The 16800-nt window shown below is 37.9% G+C and overlaps 1 protein-coding gene across 1 annotated transcript; it reads right to left on the reverse strand.

Moving 5' to 3' along the window:
* Positions 1 to 616: 616 nt before the first annotated feature.
* LOC143858728 (glutathione S-transferase-like) lies at positions 617 to 15810 on the reverse strand. Its single transcript, XM_077369474.1, has 3 exons — positions 15536 to 15810; positions 15392 to 15440; positions 617 to 1266 (listed from the first exon to the last, which is right to left on the reverse strand). Exons 1-3 carry the CDS (start codon positions 15680 to 15682, stop codon positions 815 to 817), a joined length of 648 nt encoding a protein of 215 aa, XP_077225589.1. The 5' UTR covers positions 15683 to 15810; the 3' UTR covers positions 617 to 814.
* Positions 15811 to 16800: the final 990 nt, after the last annotated feature.

Genomic DNA, 16800 nt, shown 5'->3' on the forward strand with positions numbered 1-16800 from the left:
GCCCTACTTTTTCACTGTTTTAAAGCAATTCTCATGCTCTATCCATGCCCTCACCAACCATGCCCTCTCAAGTGTCTCCCATTCCCTCCAATATGATCTAGATTGCTCTCTCCAATCAACCTAGGGCTCCTCTTTCAAAGATGTCAGTAGCGTCTTTGTAGAGGAGATCTAGACAGAGAGACTTCAATCCTACAACACTACTACTAAAATACTACCTTTTAAAGGGGAATTTAGTAGTAGAGTGAAAAGGTCGCCACCTCAATAGACAATCGACTCACGAGTAGACTAGAGAGTGAGTAAATGGTCCTATGGGGTTTTGGCACCTTTTTACAACTAAACATCACATGAACCTAACTTTACTCAGTAAACAACTAGTAAAGTCCTCCATGTTGTACAATCAAACAGTTGCTTTCCTTGACTGGAGCTCGAGCTATTTCCAAATGGAATGCGACGGGATGGAGACATCATGACACACAGTTCAAAGCGAATCCACAAGTGGGACCAGCCCTTTGACACCACTAAGGCTGCCCTCTAGAGGGTTCATTCCTGCCAATGCTGTTTCATATACCAAAAACCAAAGAAACATACAAACTAGAGACAGAAAAAAACAACCATCTTTAAAATCCAAAGGGCCTAAGCCTCTTATAGCCAAACAAAAACCTACACACACTTGAATGGGGGCCAACATATATAGATGTTCACACACACCCCTTCACTCCAAACAAAAACAGAGCAAAAACAAACACAAAGAAGCAGAGAAATTACACCCCTCATTTTATTCTGATCATCAAAGCTCTCAAAACAGAGACTTTTACTAAGCATACTTCATCCCCTCCGCGGTCTTCTTCCACGCAGGCCTCGACGAGATGTCCTCCCACCAAGCCAACACGTGGGGGCGGCTCGTGATGAGAGTCGCTTTGGGAGTGCTCATGAGATTGAAGGTATAAGGAAGGTGGTGTAAGTCAGCCAATGTGAAATTGTCACCAGCAAGGTATTTGGCCTTGGACAGCCTCTCCTCGTAGACGTCTAGCACTTTTCCAAGCTTTTCAGCATGTTTCTCAACAGCTTGTGGGTCCGTTGTCCCTCCAAGCAATGGCTTTATGAGGATTTCGAAGACAAGGGGTGAGATAGATGGGTTGTATTGTTGGGCCTCCACTTCTAGCCACACTTCGACTAATGCAGATTCGGCGAGGCTTTTGTGTCCCAAAAGATCAGGACCTGTTTCCTCGTATTTTTTTGCCAAGTATTTGGTGATGGCGCGCGATTCTGGCAGTCAGATCATAAGACCAGAATTCAGAGACAAGAAAACAAACCAGAACTCAGCAATAAGAAGACAAAATAAGGATGATATTAAGAGGATTTAGTGACAGATAATAAAATAAACATGGCAGATGGAAGGCCTAAATTCTATTTTATATGGGTAAATTCTACCACATTTTGAATTCCCTGAAGTTTCATGGGCAGGATTACAAGAAGTTTTCATGACTGCTTGTGGTCTAGTATAGATTTAAAAAGGAAAAACATCATATCCAATGGAATGAAGTTAGGGGTTTCGAAGCTAGTGGAATTGAATGGTGCAGCTCTAACTTATAAGCATCTAATAAAGAGACTGTTTGGGTGAAAGAGGCAAAGGTCAATTAACGTAAGACACCAACGTCGCTGGTAAATCATTATTGGAAACAAAAGGAAAAATCCTCAACTGGTTGGATTCTTGCTACCTAAAAGGCCATATTGTATACACACATGGTGTTAGAATCATCTACAACAAGGGATGGGGAAGAGAAGCAATCGTACGAATAATACAAGAGAATGAATCAAACTTCGAATTGAAGGACGTCTTGCCCCCATTTACAGTTCTCTGTGTATTCAAATATCACCAATTCAACTTCTTGCAATGAAAAATGCAGGGTAAACTGTTTGGGCACTTGGAACAAGATGGCAGTACTCACCTTCGGAGGAACAAGATCGAAAGTGGAATGGACGAAAACAGATTGGTTACCTGCCAACATTTCAAGGCATAATTTCTGCAACTCGCAAGCACTTCATGGAAGGTCTTAGGATTCACATTGCTTAATCGAAATTGGAATGTGAGCCAACACTGTGCCCTTTATGTTGGAGAAAAATAGAAAATCATGTATACCACTTATAATGATTTTGCTACATTTCTTGGATAACATGCTCCATCTACATGATAAATCCTACCAGATTTTGCAATTACAGGAAAAAATCCAAACAGGCACTGCAATTGCGTCAGAAAATAATAGATGACATACTTGGAGGGTAACAAACATCAACCTACTTTCAAGATCATCACCACACACAGAAACAAGACTATAATCCTTGTTATTAATTCAAGATACTACGGTTAAAGTTGCTCTAAGCGATAACATGGAGATTCATAATGTAGAAAATCATCAAATTCTGCAAACTTTCTAATGCAATAATATCCAAGCTGACATCGACAAGCTAAACAACACAAATGGAAACTTTAATGTGAAGGGGGCTGAAAATCAATCCCAATGACTCACCCAATGATAATCAGTATTTTTATTAGACTTGACGCAATCAAACGGGTTCTGGAGCAATGTGGGTCAGTCAATCTCTCTTTTATTGAGTTGATCTTATAATAGGGAATCAGTCTTAAGCTCTGAGCTTTCTTCTGTACATTTTTTTTACCCATAAAAAAATGTAAAGTATGTTATTATAAACATTAACTTAATGATCCCTTTGGATCTTGGGCATTGAAAATCAAAGAAAAAACTTGAATTAACGAGATGGGTTAGAAGTACCTTTCACCATTGCCGTTGCCTTGAAGCTTGAAATTGGACGAAGCCTTTGTACTTTTCCGAGCACAATGACGACTCGGAAACGCCCCTTGATCTTCTCCTCCTCATCCCCATCCCTAGGCTTATGGGAAACCTCTCATTTGATGTGTTTTCTCCAGAAAAAGAAGGAACACTTAATGGTGAGAGGAGGAGGGACCAAGAGTCTAGATTTATAGGCGTTGAGGCTCCCATAATACTTCTAAAAACAGCAGAAATTCGTTTGGCTTCTTTAGCACAAGATTAGCATGTTTCTTTAGTGCTAACTTGCCTTTTAAGAAGTTACCAAATATGTTGATTAGTATCCTTTATGCAAAGGATTGCCTAATGCAAGGCCACAAACAAGGTTAGAAGGTTTCAAAGACAGAAACTTCTAACAATCTCCCACTTGGCCTCCATGGGCCTTAAACCTTTTGCAACACTTACTAATCACGATAAACTTTTCCTTACATTCCGTTCAATAAGTATACTAACAATGGATCATGTAATCATTGGACTATTAAATTGTCCAATGACCTCCCCATGGTCACAAAACTAGCAAACTTACCAACATGAACAAAACATGGTCTACTTTATGTCATTATCGACATTCCGCTTTCACAATATCCATTCAATGTGCACAAAACAAATAATGGGAAAGCAGATAACTTTATTTATCAGGATCAAGCTCAAAAGTGATCACATTACAATGTCTATAATATTTATGCAGACTCCCACCAATCAACGTAATCGGCCTTAACCACCAACCTTATGAGCGCTTTTTGGTCATTGATGTTCTCAAATGGTAAGCCTTTGGTTATTGGATATGCTAAAATAAGTGTGGTACTTATGTACTCAATAGACATTAATTGATCCTGAATTATCTTCCTCACTACAATATGTCAACACACTGACTCCTTACTTTATTTGTCGTTCTTGAAAAAGTAAAACGCAACGGAATTATCACAACACATTCTTAGTAACTTGTTGATTATCAACAAGGTAACACCCAAAGTCAAAATTCCGCAACTACAAGGCATAGCTTAAGGCCTTGGAATCAAGGAAGCAGGATTCTTCCCTGGGAGCCTTCGATTCCTGCTCTGGCAACCTTGCTTGGAATACACCATGAATTCTAAACCCAAGGTGGAAGCAACCAATGGTGTATATCTTACGTTCTTCCACGATTTAAGAATTTCTGCTAAAATATCCTTAAGCAGAACTTTAGGTGTCCGACAATTACAAAGTCGGAATCAGATCAACCAATTTCCTTAAGGTCGTCTGATTTACTGTATGTAAGCCTTCAGTCCCTTACAGACAACACATAACCTTCTTGGCAGCTTCATAATAATCCATTCATAGGATCATATCCGTACCCTCTAAGCTGGCCCACCACATAGGTTATGCTGAAACAGGTGCAAACTCAAGCATTTATGAGATTCCCAAATGCAGAACTATAGAGGATTCTCTTTTATTTGCTCATGTACGATCCTGGGACCTGTAAACTTAACTGAATATATCATCACTAACCATAAGGGGAACCACTAGTGGGGTACTTATCCATGTTGATAATTCAAGGACCTTCTCATTATAGGCCTTCGGAGATAATATCAGTAATCCTAATTAGGTCGACATAGACTTCTATCATATAGAATGTTCCACCTAAACCTTTATACCAAGATTCCTTCCAAGACATAGTCAACATGGCACTAGAGTAATGAATTACCCAGCCAGAAGGCTGCGCTTGCTTGGTCTTAATACAACATGGACAAAAGAATACTACTAGAGCATAGTACACCATTAACTCACAAGTACCAAAATGATGGTATCACTCCCACTGTCCCTAAGATATATTCATCTATCCATGACATATTTATAGAACCCAAATCTTATGTCTAATATGTAAAACTTTAGATACCACTACCGAGACACCCAGTGCAACTCCAGAATAAAAGGATCCACAGAATATAACTATACATAAAGAATCTTTCTTTAAAACTAGAGAGATTCCATTTATTTTATATCCCTTCCTTCTAAGTACAGTCTTTTGCAATCAGCCTTACTTTATGCATCTCAATGTCATCCTTGGAGTCAAATATTGATTTTAAAAGATCTGCCTATAGCCAACTGGCTTGACTCCATTGGCAACTCATTGAGTTTCCAAATTTGGTTCCTTTCTATTGAGAGCAGCTCTTCCTTCATGGCTTGAAGCGTCAAGCCACTGAGTCGACGGATTACCCATTATGGCTGGATATAAAGAGGTGGGATTCAAGGTGGCAATTGGGCCGTGCCGGCCCGCGGCACGCCCGGCACGCACGTCACGATTGCTACAGTGACGTGGGCCGTGCCGGGCTAGGCTTGCCGGCCCGCGGCACGGCACGGCCCACTGGCGATTTTGCCTTCGTTTTTTTTTTTTGTGTTTTTTAAAATTATTTGTGTTTTCTCGAAAACACCCCTTGCTCTGTTTGGTTGCCGGGTTTTTTTGTTCGTGGGAGTTATGTGGGAGAGTAAGTTAAATTTTTGTCCCATCCCATGTTTGGTTGCCTTTTAGCACTAGGTTTTTTTAATCCCACTCTTGTAATGATTGCTTGTGTGGTGTTTTTTTTAATCCCACTTTTGTAATGATTGCCTTTTCATTCCATCCCAAAATAACCCCGGGAACAAAAATAAACTCAGGAACCAAAAATAAGCTTGAGAAGAATTTTTTTTCTACCCAATAGTTCAACCAACCAAACAAAGGTTTTTTTTTTCCCACCATAATCCGGTCAACCAAACATGGGATTTTTATTTTACCAGGATACTTCTAGGACTCTTTTTTTCCCACCTATCTCCCAGGATATTTTTTTCTCCCACATAACTCCCAGGAACAATAAAAACCCGGCAACCAAACAGAGCATTAAAGTTAGAAAAAACGGCTAGTGAGGGGGGTAATTTCAGAAATTACATTGGGTAATTTCTTGTGTTCCAAAAATACCATTCTCAACAACTATATTTGGGGGGTACTTTAGGGATTACACATGTTTTTACTAAAATAACCCCCCAACAACTATATTTGGGGGTACTTTAGGGATTACATATGTTTTTACCAAAATAACCCCCCAACAACTATATTTGGGGGGTACATTAGTGATTTTACCTGTTTTTACCCAAATAACCTCCCCAACAACTATATTTGAAGGTACTTTAGGGATTACACATGTTTTTACCAAAATAACCCCCCCAACAACTATATTTTGGGGGTATTTTGGTAACTCATTATATTACAAGTCTTATAAATATCACTCCCCCTCACTTCATTTCTCACCCTCAATTACTCTCTTATTACTTTCTTATTACTCTCACTCTTATTGCTCTCTTTTTCATATTACTCTCTCTAATCTTCTCTCTAATTACATCAAATTCTCTTATTACATCCAATTCTTTAATCCTTCTCTCTTATTAGTCTCTCTAATCCTTCTCTCCGTTATGCACTTCGATTAACAATTAAGAAGAAGGGATTAAGGAGGTGCTTAACAACTTGCGGTAATTAGTATTCAAGAAGGCACTTAACAACTCCGTGGACAATTCAAGCAAAGTTGAGGTATTTAGAATTTATTTTTTAAAATTTACTTATAGTCCATCTTTGTAATTTTTTTAAGGGATAATTACATTTACACCCCCTCTAGTTTCTGACACATCCACTTCAACCCCTATAGTTTAAAAAGTGACAAAGACATCCCCTCTAGTTTCGTTTTGTTTAAGGTTTGCCCCCTCAGCTGAAGGTTCGTCCAGAGATTGAAGGGTTAGGATGATCCGATGGAGCTGATTTTTTGGGCATACCCTATCTATGTTAGGACCCATCAAATGAACGCTTTGGATCATCTAAATAATGTGGGCCCATACCCGAATCCAAAGCTTTTTAAAATGGCCGGTTCAAGTGACCACTATTTTCAACCAAATGGGAAATGATGAATTACTGGAGGCTTGTGTAGAACCTTGGAATGATGATACATATACTCCAGAATCCGAATATCCAATTGCTCCTGAACCTACCGAAGGACGTTGTAGTACTAATGGGAGTCAAGCTCCTAGTACTAAAACGTTTAGAGGTAGGATTTCACAAGTATGAAAGTTCTTTACCATTGAAGAAAAGAAGGATTCTAAGGGAGTTTTAGAACAAAGGGCTATTTGTAAATTATGTAAAAAAGATTTTAGTTGTAAGAGTAAAGGTGGAACAGGGCACTTGGCAAGGCACTCCACTGTTTGTGGTGCAAAGCATGGGTCATTAAACAATAAACAAACCCAATTAAGCCTCACTTCTAGTTCATTGGGAACTTTTTCTTATTCTCAAGATAGGAATAGGAGAGAACTAGCATCATACATCATACAAGATGAGCAACCATTTATTATAGCTGAAAGTCAAAGATTTGAAAAATATATTCAAAAAGCTCTAAATCCTGCTTTTAAAAAAGTGACTAGAAATACTATAAAATCATATTCCTTTAAATTATTTATTGAAAGCAAAGAACAATTGATTTCAAGTTTTAAAAATTTTAATGGAAAAATTGCACTTCCGATATTTGGGCTAGTAAACAAAATGAAAGCTATATTTGTGTAACAGGACATTATACTAATTCGAACTGGATGTTAGAAAAAAGAATACTTAGTTTTACTCAATTAGAATTCCCGCATAATGGTCATTCTATATCAAAATCTATATTATCTATTGTTCACGATTTTAAAATTCAAAATAAATTTTTTTCTATTAGCTTCGATAATGCTAGTAATAATACTGCATCAATAGGGTTATTAAAATCTCAATTGAAACCTATTTTAAATGGACAACTATTTCATATTAGATGGGTATGCCATATTTTAAATTTAACTGTACAAGATGGTTTATCGGAAATTGCACCACAGATAGAGATTATTAAGAATTGTCTTCAATTTATTCAGTCTTCAAGGCATAGAAGACAAGAATTTAAAACTTTATGTAAAAAATTTGAAAAAAACTACAAAAAAATCCCTTAGATATTAAAACTAGGTGGAATTCAACTTATAGAATGTTAAAAGCATCATTTGAGTTCAAAACTATAATTACAACATTTTGCCAAGAACATATGCCTCCACCTTGCAATCATACTATATCTCTAGAATATTGGAATAGTTGTGAAATTATTGTAGATTTCTTAGAAGTATTTTTAAATGCAACTAATCTTCTTCCAAGTGTTTACTATCCAACCTCACAATTAATTTTGGGTCAAATATATAAAATTACTATTTGTTTTAAAAACAATAGATCGAGATTGGGAAATGGAAGTCTACTTCATAGAATGGAGGATAAATTCAGAAAATATTTTCAAGAAATTCCTCTATATTTTTTAAGTACAATAATAGACCCAAGGATCAAGTTACAAGGTTAAAAGGTCATTTTAGATGCATGCAATGAAAACGCAGGTACTGGATCTGGGCATAGTATAGATGAGATTACAAATTTATTACATTCTATGTATGCATTGTATGAGACAGAACATGGACATAGAAGACCGAGTTCTTCACAAAACTACCAACCTATAAATAACCCACTTTGGTCACTAATAAATAAAAAAAAACCTATAAATAGTGTTAGTACATCTTCTGATGAGCTATTGTTATATCTGGGAAATGATTATTCAAGCTACCTTAATCCTGATGAATAGGAGAGTTTTGATATTTTGACATGGTGGAAAGAACATGAAAAAAGTTATCAAGTACTATCCGCCATGGCACGTGATCTACTAATCTCCCCGGTGTCCACAGTAGCATCGGAGTCTGCTTTTAGTGCAGGTAACAGGGTCTTAGATGACACACGGAGCAGAATGTCACAAAAAATAGTAGGGTATGCGTGCGCCTCAAGGACTGGTTGGATGCAGATGATAGAGCACAAGACAGAAGAGAAGATGACTCAACCGACTCACCTGAAGAAATATGAGGATTCGAATTTTTAAGTCGTTAATTTCTACTTGTACTTCACAATGTATTTGTACTTCATTTTTTTTCTTTTTTTCTTGTATGTTGGTGGGTTAGAGGCAAGGTTCTATGTCCTCTAATAATTTTCTATATTAATAAAATTTTAAGATGCCGCCCGGGTTCCTGGATAAATATTCCAGGCACAATCAATCTTTGTTTTTAAATTACTTTCATAAATGACATGCAAATTTTTTCAATTTTTTTCAACAAGTGCATTATCGGAATTCCAAGAAAATTCTCAGAATTCCGAGAATATGTTTTTTTTTCTACTGGAATTTTTCTAGGAAAAAATTCCAGTAGAAAAAAACATATTCTCGGAATTACCGTTACGTGCCGAAACGTGCCGGCACGGCACGCCACGAGTGGGCCGCAGGCCGTGCCGTGCCTAACCCCCACCCTTTGGCGTGCCGGCACGGCACAGCCCGTGACCAAATCGTGCCGTGCCGGCACGGGCCACAGGCCACGCTGGGCCGACAATTTTCGTGCCGTGCCGACATGGCTCGGCCTGTTTGCCACCTTGAGGTGGGATCAAGGCACTCCCACTAAGGTTGCCATTATTCCAAGCTCGGCGTATCTAATTTCTAAGATACAGGTACTATCTCTAAGGCTAGAAAACCAAAAACCCTTAAACCTTTTATAATAACCACTTAAATAGCAACTACTTATCTTAGGGTCCAACTTTCCTAGTTTGGAGATTGTATACTTTAGTCTCGGCTAATGAATCTTCATATGTGCAATTGTTTTAGTTTCGACTCCCTACTGACCCTTAACACAGAGAGGTCTTAGGTGTAACATTTTTAAAGAATCTGAGTTAAAATTTGCACTGCTGGCTTTAAGGCATCTCCCCATAGAAACTCAGGTAAGGATGATTTGCACAACGTGCTCATCATTATGTCAATAAGTGTACGGTCTCGTTTTTAGCAATATTGTTCTCTTAAGATATAAGGCCAAAATCCTCAGACGACGGCTTTCATTCTTCAATTAAAGAGATAAACATGTGAAAAATTAAACTATAAGAGTCAGAGATTAATAATCTCTTTTACTTACCATCAAAGTTAGAAAGGGTCTACCGATCTTACCATAAATGATCAGTAGTTGACCGATACTTTAAGTGACACCTTTAAACCCTTACCATTATATGTTTTTCTTTAATGTAATCCATAAAAACACTGTAATCTGTAAAATCAAATGAATTTAGAACTTTTCTTTAACCCAATTTTCTGAACATATATATATGGCCTAATGTTTGAGCCACTGATTGGATAAGCTCTTACTCACTTGATTTGCTCATTTCCAACATTACTGACTATCTTATTCTCATGTAAGGTAATTCGAGTCAGATAATAAGAAGAAACCAATCCGAATCTTTATGGATTGCCTTTGAAAAAGAATCACTTACATACTAAATGACAATGAAAAATTAGAAAGAATCCGCCATGCTTCTAAACTTTGATTCAAAGCTGAAAGAAGCAAGTTTCCTGAAATAAAATTTCTGAAACTAATGAAAATCATATTCAGAAATTAACAGAAAACGATAACGGCCTCAATCCGTACTTTATTCTCATTCCCTAATGTATTGATCCAATTTTCTGCTACTTAGAATCTACTCATAAGAATCCTCACACGAAACTTAAATATGGATAGTAAGATCTAAATCTATCCATGAATTTGTTTCTATGAGTACTTGAAAAAATAGAGTCCTACCACATTTTTTTACAGCCATCACAAACTTAAGGTATTGTTACTTGATGTGTCTTCCCTCTACCATAAGGGCGACACTAAATACAAAGTCTTAATCTTTAACCAATTGACCCTGTTGGGTCACTATATCTGCCAGACTCGATATATTGCCTTTAAAATGACCTCATTGTGAGCATTATCACGGGTGTAAATTCTAAGACTTTTCACAAGTTTCCTTCATATGTGAATTTGATGGGCGTGTCTTCCAGTAATGTATAGTCTATCCATGTAGCATAGAACTGTATCGATCCGTTCTTTCACGGGTTTTATCCCACCAATGTACTTTAATACAACCAGGTATCCAAATCAGACACCTTTAGGGCTCAATGTCATGGACCGAAATTTCCTAACAAGCTCACTTTCAACACCTACTATTTAGAATTTGATTAATTTATCCAACTTTGTTAGATTGTTACAAGATCACCCACAATATCCTCATGTGACCTTGCCGTGATACCCGGCGTGTCATCGTGGCCCTTCCGTTGGGCCGAACCACGACACACAGTGGGCTCTCTCCACGAGGCAAATGAACAACCTAGCACTAGAAATTCCATCACCGTTGGGCATAATAGAATTCTAAGCTCGGTTATTCATTTTCAACTTCCTTATATCACCCAAATAACCCGGACAAGCATTCTTGGTTGGGTTAAACCTTTCCATGCCTGGGTGGTAGCCAGTTGAACATGACCTCATACAACAGATTGTAATATATACTCACATAATAATATAAGGAGATTGCATCCTTAAAGTTAGCCATAGAAGAGAAGATCCAACTTAAAATCTCAATCACATGCATAGAGGCTACAATTATGAAATTTTGCAATCATATAGACAAAATTACACATGAGCAATGACCTTCCGTTGGGCCGATCAAAGCCCTTAAGCAATTTCCAAGATTGCAAACTCTCACAGTGTGCATACATAAGTAAGCCTCTCAATTTGTGCCTCACAACCAATAGGGATTCTTTGTTGCGTGAATCCAAAGAATCCTTTACATATAGGCACAAAAAACTTTTATGTGAATAATGAACACGTAGGAACCGTAGTTGGTTCAACAAGGGAAACAAAATAGATACAGAGTACAACAAAGGTGTTTATCCACGGCCAACCAACAATGCAACTCGCAAGATTTCAATCCCTTATTGTATATTTACATATATTAGGCTCTTAATTAGTGCTTCAAAACATCATGAATCCTCTGAAAACTTTGTTACATGAATCCAAAGGTCATTCGCAAAACATGCACAAATATTTTTTAGGTAATCCAACTAAAATCAAAACACAAAAGTGCACTTGATATTTAAAAGGAGCTTAAAAGCACATCTTCATATTAGATTCATGTCCAATAATGAAATTAATATGTACCCAATTAATAGTATGCCTCACAACCTCAAGAACAAGCAATCATAAATGTTGAAAGATCAAGTAAGGGAATACAAAGAATCCACAATATGTGTTTGGGTGCATAAAAGTAAACTAAACATGCATACCAGAAAAAACTAATTTATGCAATTAATGCATCTAAATAAGACAAAACAAGTATGAGTTGTGAGAAACAGAAAACTGAAAGTTAAGGGTCCAAAACCACTCACAAAGGGAGGCCTATAAGCACATTTACACAAAAGCTATAGGATCCGATCCTCATTAAATACACAAACTTGAGGTATTCACTGTGACGCGCATGTCACCGTTACGGGCACAGCGTCACAGCGATGCCGCACCACAGACCCTATTTTATCAGTAATAATAAACTCGTCCCCATTTACTTCCCCGGCCCACCCCTTGTTATGTAAAAGGACCCCTTGTAATGTAAACAGAGAACTATAAATACACTAGAGGGCTGTCCCAAGCAAAATCTAGGGGTGAAAATAATAAATCTTTATCTTCCCCTTTTGGAAGGCATTGTATTATTCGTTTAATTCAACTGACATGCTTTAATCATGCAAAATAGCTTTTGGAGAAGGTGGCTAGCACATCCCTTATTAATATTAAAGTTTCAGTCGTCTGACTCGTCTTCTCGACGAGATTTCCTTAAACCAGTAACTTTCTATAAAAGTTATTGAATATGCCATTAATATTTGGAAGCACATATCACACAATTTGACCGTCAATTTTTAATGAAACTTTAGGAGAATGTTGCTTGGTCGGAGGGGAGCACAACCGTACTGGCCAATCGCAGGAAAAGTTCGCCGGTAGCTGGACGGAATCACTTTTCCGGTGAGGAGTAAAATAAGTATATTTTATCCAAAATCTCAATTTTTCTTTGATTTCAAAGCCTACAACCTACGCTCTGATACCAAATGTTATTATAAACATTAACTTAATGATCCCTTTGGATCTTGGGCATTGAAAATCAAAGAAAAATTTGAATTAACGAGATGGGTTAGAAGTACCTTTCACCATGGTCGTTGCCTTGAAGCTTGAAATTGGACGAAGCCTTTGTAATTTTGCGAGCACAATGACGACTCGGAAACGCCCCTTGATCTTCTCCTCCTCATCCCCATCGCTAGGCTTATGGGAAACCTCTCATTTGATGTGTTTTCTCCAGAAAAAGAAGGAACACTTAATGGTGAGAGGAGGAGGGACCAAGAGTCTAGATTTATAGGCTATGAAGCTCCTATAATACTTCTAAAAACAGCAGAAATTTGTTTGGCTTCTTTAGCACAAGATTAGCATGTTTCTTTAGTGCTAACTTGCCTTTTAAGAATGTACCAAATATGTTGATTAGTATCCTTTATGCAAAGGATTGCCTAATGCAAGGCCACAAACAAGGTTAGAAGGTTTCAAAGATTGAAACTTCTAACAAAGAAAGCTTAGGGCTTAAGACTTTTTTTTTTAAAGGTAACTAATTTAATCCCAGGAAGAAAATGGTACATCCAAGGGGACAAGTTGTCCCCAAAAAACCACAGAACAAGCCCAACAAAGGCTTGTAACAGTTCTTACAGCAAATCGATAAGACATACCCAACCCATCAGAAAGAAGAAAAGAAAAAACAAAAAGTGAAATGGCTTCGATTATTCATGCAAGCAAATCATCTGACTCCATCTTGAGGGATGTTTAGAACCAACTCAATTGATTCCAATTCCACACCCTCCTTTGCAAATCATCACTCGTCTCATTGGCCAATCATCTCATACGTTGAATTTGAGGCTCTAATAGGCGCATCAAGTCACGAATCTCCGCGACAGTATTATCAAGCTTCCATGGTCCCCCACTTTTATTGGCCGTCCAAGCTGCGTGTTCGATGAGTCTCCTTCAAAATAATGAGCGGGCCCTGTTGGTGTTTTATGGTGTATTGGTGTGGCCCACTTTGGTGGGACCCACTTTAGGAGAAAACGTTGGCTTTCCTATTCACTTTTTGTTGTATTCACAAAAGGGAGTCTTAGGGATAAATCCCAAGTGTCTTGAAACTCTAAAACATGTGAGTGTTTCAAGTAAGTACATCATAAAGAGAGGGTTCCTAATCTGAGAGGAAATATTGTACCTGCGATTCCATCGATCGAGCCCTAAGGTTTTCTACAGATTAGAAGATCTATCTTCTCTTGTTCGTGCGCAGTGGAGATAGTGTTCGTGGTTCCAAAGCTTTGAAGGATTCATGATCTTCAACTCTAATCGACATGACCAGAGGTAAGTTCCGCATTAATTTCAAATTAAATAAAGTTTACAGGCCCAAGTTGTGCTTCACAAACCACGTAAGGCTTTAGCTTCGGCTTCATTAGCATCACAAAATCCAGCCGGGGCCAAGAAAGACATCAATACTGCACCATTTGCGTCTCGAATCAAGCCTCCAATGCCAGCACGACCCGACTTTCCAATAGAGCAACCATCAAAATTCACACCCCCCCCCCCCCCCCCCCGGATTTCTACTTAGTTCATGTGTGATCACATAGAGGCAAATCAAGCAGTCAGTTGGTAATCTAAGAATAACAAAGACTATGAATTGTTCTACTCTTGTGTCCACTAAATTTCTTATTTCTCCACAGCATAACTGATGCAGCCACACTTTTGGCAACTTCGAGCCAAGGGATTTTATTTGCTAATAATTACCTTCATCTTTAGAAACGAATTAAATTTGAGATTTTAAGATATATTGTAAGGAAATTTTATATCTTTAGTAGTAGAAAGTTGACTTTTATTAGGAGTCTATTATTAGAGGCTTTCCTATTTTTTAGAGGTTTGGTAGTCATATTTAGAAAGCTGCTAAGATGAGGATTTAATATAAAAGATATATGGGACATTTGAAAGGTGACTTTGATTGGAAGGGAGAAACTTGGACATTTTCCTTTCATCTTCTTCTCCAATTTGCCTTAGCAGGTGTGATTGTTTATCATTAATTGAATAGAGCTCCAAAAGTCAATGATAAGATATAAAATCAAAGAGGGTGGTGGGGGTTTACCCACCGAAAGATTCAAATCAAGAGAGCGTAAATCACAGCCTCCTTTTCAGTGGAAAAAACAATTTCCTGTGTAATATGAAGGAAATAAAAGAAGTCTAATGATATTGCCACTACCATGTTTTGATAACTGCACGAAGTCATCTTGTCTTTTATAATTTAAGTAGCTGTCAAATGTTATGACAGTTCCCAAAAAGCTCTTAAAAGCCCATTAAAAATAAAAAATTTTGATAACTGCACGAACTCATGTTGTCTTTTATAATTTAAATAGCTGTCAAATGTTACGACAGTTCCCAAAAAGCTCACAAAAGCCCATTAAAAACAAGAAGACGAGCTGAGTTTGTGCAATTATTAAAAAAAGGGTAGTAGTGCCAAAATCATTAGCCTAACAGAACAATCGAAAAAAAAACCCCAAAAAAAAAGGTGAGTAAGGGTTTCTGATTTCTCCTAACATTTAGTAAAAAGAACTAACCAAAGAGAACCAGATCTCCATCCTCGAATGCAGGAAGCTGACCAAACGGCTGAAAAACAAAAACCCAACAAAAGAAAATCAGGAAAACGTACAAATTCAAGAAGATAAAAATTGGAAAAATTAGTAAAGAGATTAGTGGGTTACGTTGAGAGAGATAAAGGGTTCTTGCTTATGAGCACCAGTTTGAAGATTAACGGGTACAAGTTGGAAATCGATTTCCTTCTCATTAAGACATGCTGTTACACGAGCAGTGTTTGTAGACATAGGAAGCCCATGTACTTTGATCCCCATTTCTCTATCTCTTTGCTTTGATTTGATCTACTTTCTGTGTTTTCTACGTGTCTATGTGAAAATGGGGGTATAAGAGATTGGTTGCAAAACTTTGACAGCTAAGGATTAGGTGAGACTAACAATAGAAAATGAAAAGGATGACTACAGCAATCCAAGCACATCTTCCAAGAAAAAAAATTATCTAGACTAAGGGTATTTTCGTAATTTTAACCTGCGTTTTTAGGGCTGCAACAAGGTCGGGTTTTTCAGAACCCCAGCCCAAACCCGGATCCATTATCTCGGCCCTGACCCGCCCTGAGTCAGGGTCAAAAACCTCAGCGCGGCCCTGGCCCGCCCTGATTGGCCCTGATTGAATAGGGCCAGGCCGGGCTGGCCCTGATTGACCCTAGTGCAAATACTTGTTAAGAGTACCAAAAATAAAGTAACCACATATCATATAGAACAAAATGACCACGGCCTGGCCCTGATTGACCCTAGTGCAAATACTTGTTAAGAGTACCAAAAATAAAGTACCCACATATCATATAGAACAAAATGACCAATAAAGAAAGAAATCGAATAGAATAAGGCAATATGAATTCAACAACATGACGAGCAGCATAGACAATTAATAATAACAATCTAAAGAAACATCAATCAAAGATAATAGAAAACATTAGCAAAAGAAACATGCACAGATGGTTCAATTCTATAATAGAAAACTTAGGATCGGGCCGGGTCAGAGTCAAGGCCTAAAAAATGAACCCTGACCCGCTCTTAGGGTTGGAAAATCCAGCCCACACCCTGTTCGGGCTCAGGGCGGGTCAGGGCCAAACTTGCACCCCTAGTGGTATCTTTATCTTAGCTGTGTCGGCTGCACGAGTTTAGTCAGACAAAATTGGTCACCTTTTTTTGTACACTGAAGTCACCCAATCCTTACACTTGAACGGCTAATTGTTTTGCAACTAATCTCTTAGACCCCTATTTTCCTTCCTTGAATATGTACATAGACGCATAGAAAAACACAGGAAGTAAAGCAAATCAAAGCAAAGAGATAGAGAGATGGGGATCAAAGTACATGGGATTCCAATGTCTTCAAACACTGCACGTGTTATAGCATGTCTTAATGACAAGGAAAT

This window comes from Tasmannia lanceolata, unplaced genomic scaffold, assembly GCF_043159265.1.
Source record: "Tasmannia lanceolata isolate RefF3 unplaced genomic scaffold, GAP_Taslan_0.1 ptg000002l, whole genome shotgun sequence".
In the NCBI taxonomy this organism is placed as follows: Eukaryota; Viridiplantae; Streptophyta; class Magnoliopsida; order Canellales; family Winteraceae; genus Tasmannia; species Tasmannia lanceolata.

Coding starts and splice junctions, on each gene's coding strand:
- LOC143858728 (XM_077369474.1), bottom strand. CDS start 15,682: ATGGGGATCAAAGTACATGGGCTTCCTATGTCTACAAACACTGCTCGT. Junction 15,441..15,535: donor AACCCTTTATCTCTCTCAAC/GTAACCCACTAA, acceptor TTTGTTTTTCAG/CCGTTTGGTCAGCTTCCTGC. Junction 1,267..15,391: donor TGGAGATCTGGTTCTCTTTG/GTTAGTTCTTTT, acceptor TCTGACTGCCAG/AATCGCGCGCCATCACCAAA.